Raw genomic sequence first — 9,579 nt, 5'->3', positions numbered from 1 at the left:
AACAAACAAAAAAAAACCTAATATTTTAAGGGTATGAAACAAGCATTTTTGTGTGTGTGGTGCTAGGGATCAAACCCAGGGGCCTCACATGGCAGGCAAGCACTCTTCCATTGAGCCATATCTCCAGACTAAAACAAGCTATCATATATAGTTCTGGAACTTAAACAAAAACAAAAAAACTTGGGAATTATTCAAATAAAATAAGCACACACTCAATTATCTCATTTCCTATTTCAGAGAAGATACGATGAACATTCATGTCATTAGTTTATTTACAAACATATCCAGTATGCTATGAATCCAAGAGTTTGATTCATTTTTCAGAGAATGCACCTCTTAAAACATTCTTCATATCTGCAAAATAAAAACAAAAATTAATGGCATTTAAAAATACCACTCACTTTGTAGAAGTTGAGCAGTTTCATTAATGTACTGTTCATCAGTCTGGTACATCAGAAAGCGTTTACAGTATCATGACTTCATTCATACTGATTTGCTTCATCATATGCACCAAAACTTTTTATATTAGTGATTTGGGTAAATTACTCCCATTCTAAAATTATGATAGTCTTTCCTTTCTGAGGTATATTTTGAAATTTATTCCAATCATCTCATAGAGCTTCCCACAGTTATTACTTTGGGAAACTCTACTCACAATTACGTTAAGTAAATCTTTTATTCACACACAGGCAATTAGCAAACGTAACAATATGCAAGACTTCTTTGTGCAGGTAGTAACATATATTCTGTTAACGTAACTTTTCAACCTTGGTATCACTGGCTTTTGTCGCTTAGGAAAATAAAAAATATTCCCAGACACTGCACTATGCTTCACTGTGGTGCAAAATCATTCCCATTTGAGACCCATTGACCTAATTTTCTCAAAATGTAGGAGTTGATCAGGCATAGATTTATCACTGCATAAATAATTGGGGCTGACACAAATCCAAGTAGTACTAGAAGCATTTTATCTCCTGGAGTTTTTTATATATATTAAATCAGCTTTGCAAGTCTAGATTTTTAAAAAAGGGAGCACAGTGACCATTTTATAAAAGGAACTGAAAGGTTTATAGTGTTTTAAGAGACATGTTCTAAGTCATTTATTTCAGTACAAGTACTCAAGAGAGAATGTTAGTTTTTAGAACTTTACCTGATTTAAAACATAAGCACTGGAAATAAAAGACTGCCTGGGTAAAACTTCTAGCCCATGGTCACTAGCTATGGAATTATGAGCAACATGACATCTTGTGTCTCAGATGGGGTTAATATCACCAACTTCACAGGTTTGCTGGGGAATTGCATGAGATTATCCATATCAAGTGGTATTCAATAAACACTGGCCATTATTTATCAAAGAACCTGCCTCCACTAGTACCACATCTGTACTTAACTTCATGAATCAGTCCTACATAACAATGTATTTGTGTATGTGGGATTTTTTGGTGTGGGGAGTGGGTACAGTATAAAATACAAAAAACTGCTTTAGGAAGATAAAAACTCCATTAATTACCTGTTAAATGTATGAATCACAACGTCCCTATTTCTTAAGCAGTTGGTGTCTTACTATAAAGAAAGGTGCAGCAAAACCTGATCCAAAGAACAAGGTCATCATAACCAGTAAGCGCCACTTGTTTTCCACTGAAAATGGCAAATTCTGTTGGGAAAGAAAAGATAACAAGTAACAAAAATAAAACTTCAAAACATCTGATTTTCTAGGTCAAAATACACAAGGAATGAGAAGTGTGATTGTGCATGTATAATTGTACATAATCAGGCGCGCAAGTAACACCAGAAGGTAAGAAATATCTGGCTTTACTGAACACCTGACAGTCATCGTAAGGACTCAAGCGTAAAACAGTTATTTTTCTATTTCAGAAAATTCTCTATGAAGTAATATTTCGCTAACAAAATGCACTATTCTAGTTTACTGCTTATTAGAAACCAGTCGCCTAGTACACGGCAATGTCAACTGCACCGCAGTTGATGCAGGCTTTTCATAACATGGCTATACCCTCTACATCTGCCCTTTACTACTAGGCCTCACGTAGTCCTCCGAGGTTGTCACTGATAATACCCGATTTAAGCTCTTTACACCTGCCCTCAACCAGTGAGAGTAATTAGCAGGTCTATTTTAGTTCAACTAGTTAAAGAAGGCTTGCTACAATACTCCAGGCCTTCGAAGGTTCCTCATCACTTTCCAATGACCTTTACTCCGGGTCCGATGCCCTTCAACTCGGCTTTAAGACTGCAGCCGCGGTCGCCGGGCCTCCCAGATCTTGGTGGCAAAGGCCCGCTGACTAGGTAGATCAGGGCAACTTGCGAGCTCTGCCGGCCCTTTCTGCGGCTCTGCGCTTGGGTCCCAGCTTTCTCCTGGGGTTCCCGGCTTGCCATTTCCCTCTCCACAGCCCGTCGGCGGTCCTGGGAGCAAGCGAATCTAGGCCAAATATCCCCTCCACCAACGAGGCCGGACTCTTACACACTAACCTTCCCGGGGCCCTCCTCATAGTGGCTCCGACGGACCACCGAAGTCGTGAACCTCCGAATGCTCTGTCCCAACATGGCGCTGCTGGGGCCTCTGCGAAGAGCGCTGAAACCGCAGGCGGAAGAAAAGCGTGAAAAGACAGAAAGGAAACTTGGGAAATGAGGCAGAGTCTTCCGGAAACAGAAGAAATTGGCGGTCTCCGAGGATTATGGGAATTGTAGTTCAGCACCGCTGTGCCTTTCAGCCTCGAAGGATTATGGGAAATGTGGTCTGGCGCCGGGCTGCCGGAGGACCATAACCTAGAGTTTCTTAGCAGCAATGATTCATTCAGACCTGAGCTCTTTATTTGAGCTCAGATCTAGGATTCTTGGGGACTTTATCAGAAACGATTTTATCGAGTTAAGTGAATAACTCATCCCTGTGTCCAGTTTATGGAACAGAAAAGCAAATCTATCTCTTCTTTTTGTATGTGAATATGATCTGCAATACTTCAACATTGAGAGTCGTGTAAAAAATACGAACTTATCTGGGGAGACGAAGCATAAAAACAAGTACCTAAACAACAGGTAGCACAAAAGATGTTCGAAAACTCAGCTGGAGTGCTAGGAGATGGATTCCTGAGGATATAGGGAACGGAATATAACGAGAAGGACAGAGAACAGAGAAAATTCAAGTCCTGTTTGAGTACAGCATGTCGCGAGTGTGGAAGAGAAAGGCAGCCTCTGATTATCTGGAGCCAGTCTGGGGCTACCATATACCAGGAATTGGTGTATTCTTGCCGACTATATGCGATTTCATAGGGCATCAGACAACACTTATTCAGGGATGGATCTAGGAAAGAATAAGGCCACTGTGTAACTATATTCAAACACAGATAAAGCATAAATATTATCCAAGCCACTGTTAAACCGAAATGAGCTTTGTTTAAACCTGTCTCTGATTTGGTGATAAAATTTGGCCCGAAGCAACCTCTGTATATAGTGAATTATACCCTAGCTTGATTTGCACATTGTAAGCAAATTGTAACCAAACTATAACATAGTTGTAACTCAGGCAATAACAACAGTTGAACTTCAGCAAATTACAGGCTGCCAAAATGTTGACCATAGTCAGTCGGGTTGTTTTGGTGTGTCACTTTTCTCCAACTATAAATATAACCTATGCATGTGGTGGGGTGGAGCATTCTGAATCCTCTTTGTTCTGGAAAGCTGTTGGTTTTAGAACCTTTCCTAATAAACTTTGTTAAATTTAATCACTGTCGGTTTTTCTTCTAACACCATAAAAATGACCAAACATCACTTTATCTGGTTTAATATGATGGCTTGTGCCTCTTAACCAAATATGTCTTAGTCTTTGTTTAGTCTTTTTTCTTCCTAAGAAAGATTTAGAAAGACAATCAATATCCTGGAAAGCAAACCCAAATCCTGTAGAACTTTTTGTCATTTTACTGAGAAATGTGGGACACATGAATCCTCATGTAAGATCTCCCTACCGCAATGAATGGTAAATACAATTTGTTCAATTGTGAGTGTGTTTCTAGTAGTCTGTTACTAGAAGTATTGGGAAGGAAGTAGTAATAAATGAGTCTGGGAAGATGGTATTAGGTTGGATTGTGAAGGGCCTTGCTAATCTGAGTGTCATGTTTTTCATCTGTTGGAGACTGGTTATTACCTCAGATGACTAATTCATATAGCAATACTAAATGGTTCAAATAATACCTTAGGTTTGTTTTGAAAACTGGGTATGTAATAAATATTTTAATCCTTTTTCAATTTTTGGAAGAGAAAAACTATGTTCCCCCACCTCCAGAAAAAAAATTATTTAAGTAGCTTCTGACTGAGTGGAGATGGATATAATGCATTATAAATGGTGTCCTCCTCATAATACATAGAAGCCATATATGATCTTCAATTTTTAAAAGTCCTAGTCAGTGCCTTTTCATATTCAGAATTCCAATTTAACTATAATTGTGGAACATTTTTGCCTTTAATACTTCTGGATTCTATTTTTGAGTGTAATGTAAGTAATGTCACCTGTACATTTGGTTCTCTGTTGCTTTTAATTCACATTAATTGAGGGTCCTCTGTGTATCTGGCTTTGAGCTAACTCTAAAGAGATCTATATGTCAGAGATTCTAAAATATGACTTCAGAATTGTCTGCCTCCATGTGGTCCCTCTAGCAAATTATATATAGCTGCAAGTTCTTTTTTTTTTTTAATTTTTTGTTCTTTTTGTTATACATGACAGTGGAATGTATTTTGACATATCATACATACATGAAGTATAATGTCCAACTTTTGTGTTTGTACATGATGTATAGTTATACTGGTTGTGTATTCATATATGAACATAGGAAAGTTATGTATGATTCCCATTCCCTCTCCCTTCCCCCCAGCTCCCCTTCTCCAATCTGGTGAACTTCTACTCCACCCCCAACCAATCTCCCCTACCCCACCCCCACCCCCACCCCTGCCTATTGTGAGTCAGCATCTGCATATCAGAGAGAACATTTGGCATGATAGTCTCTAATTCCATCCATTTACCTGCAAATGCCATAATTTCCTTCTTCTTTATGGCTGAGTAATATTCCATTGTGTGTATATACCACAGTTTCTTTATGCATTCATCTGTTGAAGGGCATCTAGGTTGGTTCCATTGCTTAGTTATTGTGAATTGAGCTGCTATAAACATTGATATGACTGCTTCAGTGTAGTACACTGATTTTAAGTCCTTTGGGTATATGCTGAAGAGCGGGATAACAGAGTCAAATGGTGGTTTCATTCCAGGTTTTCTGAGGAATCTCCGTACTGCTTTCCAGAATGGTTGCACCAATTTGCCTTCCCATCAGCAATGTATGAGTGTACCTTTTCCCCCACATCTTTGCCAACATTTATTGTTATCTGCATTCTTGATAATTGCCATTCTGACTAGAGTGAGATGAAATCTTGCAAATTCTTTTTGATCAAGAAATGAGGTCTATCCTTTTCTACCTGAATTTGTATGCACTCTCTCTGATTACTATCACTGAGAGTATGATGGAAGTGCCAATATGCCAGTGTCCTGGTGTTATAATATCGGCATCTTGCTTTCTTGTCTTTTGGATCACTTTCCCTTGGAACATTGAGCCTTCATGTAAGAAGTAGGACTTTTCTGAAGAGTTCTTGAAAATCCACAGAAGTGGGATGCAGGCACTCAGGTGCCAGACATGTGAGTGAAGTTATCCTGGACCTTCCAGCCATGGTCCTGGTCCTTACTCAGCCACCAACTGAATATCACAGAGGGACCTCAATCGTTGCTGTGTTGAGCAGAGTTGCTGAGTTGAGACTTGCTCAAAATGTTGGTCTACAGATTTGTGAGATGTTATAAAGTGGTTGTTTATTCAAGTCATAAGTTTATGGAAGGAAGAAAAACTTGAAGAAATCTGGCAAAATTTCATTTAAAAATTAAATAGATAATGTGTAAATTAAGATGATGAAAGATAACAATTTCCTTGTAATGCTTTCCATTGAATGGTGAAGTTTAATAGGCCTTTTCTTGACTTAGTGACCAAATTGACCTATAGAATGGAATAGAGGTCTGATACTTTTGAAGCTAACTCATCAAAATCTTTAGCTTCCACTCATGCAACTTGTATGTTTTCTTAGGATAATCAACATATGAGAAATCTAACTATTCCTAGACTTTCAGGACTAGGAGAATGTCCAAGTTAGCCATATAGAGAAAGCACATGATGAAAAGGGGGCTCAGAGAAGGGAAGAGAGGGAGAGGAAGAGGAGTAGTGGGTGAGGGAAGAGAGAGGCAGCAGAAGGAGATGGAAAGATATTTTCCACCACTCCACAGTTGCTCCTGCTAGCCGAATCCAAACACCAGATATGCAAGTAAAGAAGTCTTCAGGTGACTAGTCACAGTCTTGTTTGTCTACAACTATGTGAAATAGGTTAAACAAAAACAAGCCAGAAGAGCCCACCAGTCTCCAGAACTGTAAGAGAACGCAATAAATTGCTGACTTAAGCCAATGTTTTTGTTTTGTTTTGTTTTGTTTTAATGCAGGAATGGAAACCTGCAACAGGTATCACACACTATTTCTTATACAAGGAGTCTAAAAGCCTACATGCATATCATAATAGCTGGCAAGAAAAATGCAAATCATTCTAGAGAAACTTTGGAGTCAGTATGAAACACTTTTATTATAAAATGCATTTTAAGAGAAACGAGACATTTCATGAATTGATTGCTACAAAATGGAAAACACCTTTAGGGATAGAAGATTTACTCCAAAGTTATATTTTAAAAATAAAATCCAATTATTTTAAGTAGTGAGTAGCGTGTATATCATAGCATTAGCAATGTACTTTCTAGACTCACACAAGTCTTTGGAGACTGAAATTACATTATGTAGAACAGTATAACTAAAAATTAAAATACAATATTTGTCATTTCTCTCTATAGCTTCTATATTAGATTTTTTAAGGATTAGGTTCAAGTTTATTTAAAATAAATTGTTTAGTGAAGAAATTATATTTCCAACCTACACTGGAAAACCCAAGTTAATGAATTCTTTTGTTTCGAGTTTATATAGTTTCTTGCTACTACAGCATTACAATCAAAACTCTGTGTTAACATTTATTTGAAATTTTACATTTATAGGGAGGTAAAACTGGTTTTAGAAAAAGAAAAAATGTGATTTCACTGAGAAAATTAGGACTGGGAATTGTTCTGCCAGTCCTCTGATGATCTATTGGAAGAGAAAATTCTGCAAAAAAAAAAAAAAAAAAAAAAGGCTTACTTAATAATCTATTCATGCCACTCTTCATCTTGCTTCCTTTTTTTAAAAAAAAAAACCCTCTTTCCCTTTCTTTGTCTCCTGTTATATACTTCAAAATCGATCCCCATGTTGCTTTCTCTGAGAAGTTTTCCTAAAACACTTAAAAAGAATCCATTTCTCATTTAAGTTTACCTACAATTTAGTTTATAATTCACTCATGGTGGTAATCTCATGCCTATAATTAGTTGTGTATGTCACCAGCTCCTTACTAGACCATATCATATGCTTCTTAAGAAAAACACTATGTCTTAAGTATCTTTGCATCCTTTCACATAATAGGTGATCATTAAAATTATGTAATAGAAAGAATAAAGGAGTATTGTACTCATTACAAACTATTCTAATGGTTCTTCAAATGAGTAGTCCCTGGTGCACATAGACTCATTTTTTGCAGTGGCTCATTGTGCCCTTAATTCTATTTCCACTCCTCAAAAATATTAATGAAAGTTAACATTATATGGTTCTTACCATGAACTTTACCTGTAAGACCTCATTTAATTCTGATAATAATTCTATGAAGGAACTCTTGCTATCACCACCTTTATTTTATAAATAAATTTTATAAATGAAATTCAATGAGTTTAAATAACATGCTTTGAGCCCCCACAGATATCAACCAGAACACTGTGATTTAAAACAAATTTGGGACTGGGGAGACAGCTCAATCGGTAGAGTGCTTGTCTTTTAAGCACAAGGCCCTGGTTCAATCCCCAGCACCGGAAAAAAAAAAAAAAAAATTTGGTCTGATTTCAAAGTCCCTGTTCATAATCCTTGTACACAATGTCCTGATTGAGTAGATCAGCAGGTATATTGATCACATCCTAGGGGAAGGAGCAGGTGGAATTTAGTTAATATAAGACTGTGTGTAGGTTAAATTATGTGTACGTGTATGCACGCTCTTCAGAACTTGCTGCTCCATCTCCTGCTGCATGGGTCTGAATGGATCATTCAGATGCAGATGGAACTAGAGGTGGACTGTTCTCCAGGTTCCAGACTCCTGAGTCCTTTGCATGGTTGGGTGGTGGAAGGGCAGGCTAGACAGCTGGGTTCAGTGATCTCTGAATCAGCAGAGGACTGAATTTTAATTTCTACCACATTACCATCGTCTTATGGGAGAATCAAAGGCACTGCTTTTGGAGTCATTAAGTAAATACGACTTTGGAAATGATTATTTCCTCTGATATTTTCTCAGAGAAGTCAAATCTATTAGAGCTTGGGACTAGGGCTAAATTCAGTCTGCCTGTGTCAACATTATTCTCTCAGCTCCTTAGCTAGTGTGACAGTGGATCTCTTCTGGAGGACATTGTTGGGCTTTGTCACATTTTAGGTGACCCTTCACTGCTAAGAAGCAGTAAAGCATCTCTTGGGTTCTCCTTTTGTTATCACTTTTATTTTAAAACATTTGGAAATAACTTTAGATTTACAAAAAGTAGCACAAATAGAATTAGTACAAGTATGAGTGCTTTTTAACAAACGTCTATTTTTAACATTTTATTCCATTGTCTTTATTATTTATATTTACAGTCTCTTCATATATTTTCCTGAATGATTTAAGCATAACTTACCTCATGCTATTTGACCCCTTAATACATTAAAGTATTATTTCCTAAGAATTTCCTAAGAATAGGGCTATTATCTTACATAACCATAATTTGGTATTAACCTCAGCAATTTATATTAATACATATTCCAGTTTTGTCAGTGGATCTACTAATGTCCTTTACAGCTTTAGTAGTTTTTTTTTTTTGTTTTTTTTTTTTGTTTTTTTTTTTAATCCCCAATACAATCAAGTCTAGGAGCAGCTATTGCATTTAGCCATCATAACTCTCCTTTTAGTTTCCTTTAAAGTGGAGAATTTCTGTAGCCTTTATTTGTCTTCTATGGTACTTACGTGTTGAAATAATATAACCATCTCTACTTTTATTTTTAACAAAATAAGCTAAGTTTCATTTTATGTTTGTCTGATATTTAGGAATAGATTGAGGTTATATTTTCTTCACCAAATGTTGTGTAAGTGGTTCCTTTGTATTTTGTGGAATCACATGTGGAGACTCAGGATGTCCACATGCCCCTCACTGGTGGTATTTCTGTTGATTGCCTAGTCTGATTGTTGCACTGAACAATTACTATTTTTTCTCCCTTGCACATAATACATAATAAGAACTCCATGGCAAGATATGATAAGACGATGCAAATATCCTGTCCCCTACTCCCCACATACAATTTTTCCTGGATTTATCATCTGTTGATGATTCTTGTTTAATCATTACCA

The 9,579-nt window shown here is 37.0% G+C and overlaps 1 protein-coding gene and 1 non-coding gene across 2 annotated transcripts; both read right to left on the bottom strand.

Moving 5' to 3' along the window:
• Positions 1–248: 248 nt before the first annotated feature.
• LOC124987029 (cytochrome c oxidase subunit 7C, mitochondrial) lies at positions 249–2,644 on the bottom strand. Its single transcript, XM_047555908.1, has 3 exons — positions 2,485–2,644; positions 1,511–1,654; positions 249–354 (listed from the first exon to the last, which is right to left on the bottom strand). The coding sequence occupies exons 1-2, from the start codon at positions 2,557–2,559 to the stop codon at positions 1,538–1,540; spliced, it is 192 nt and encodes a 63-aa protein (XP_047411864.1). The 5' UTR covers positions 2,560–2,644; the 3' UTR covers positions 249–354; positions 1,511–1,537.
• Positions 449–511, bottom strand: LOC124987744 (small nucleolar RNA Z39). The gene has a single exon (XR_007109259.1). It is a non-coding gene; the product is annotated as a small nucleolar RNA Z39 (small nucleolar RNA).
• Positions 2,645–9,579: the final 6,935 nt, after the last annotated feature.

This window comes from Sciurus carolinensis, chromosome 6 (assembly GCF_902686445.1).
Source record: "Sciurus carolinensis chromosome 6, mSciCar1.2, whole genome shotgun sequence".
NCBI classification, from domain to species: Eukaryota; Metazoa; Chordata; class Mammalia; order Rodentia; family Sciuridae; genus Sciurus; species Sciurus carolinensis.
Note: the sequence above shows the minus strand (reverse complement) of the source record. Positions and strands in the feature narration are given on the sequence as shown.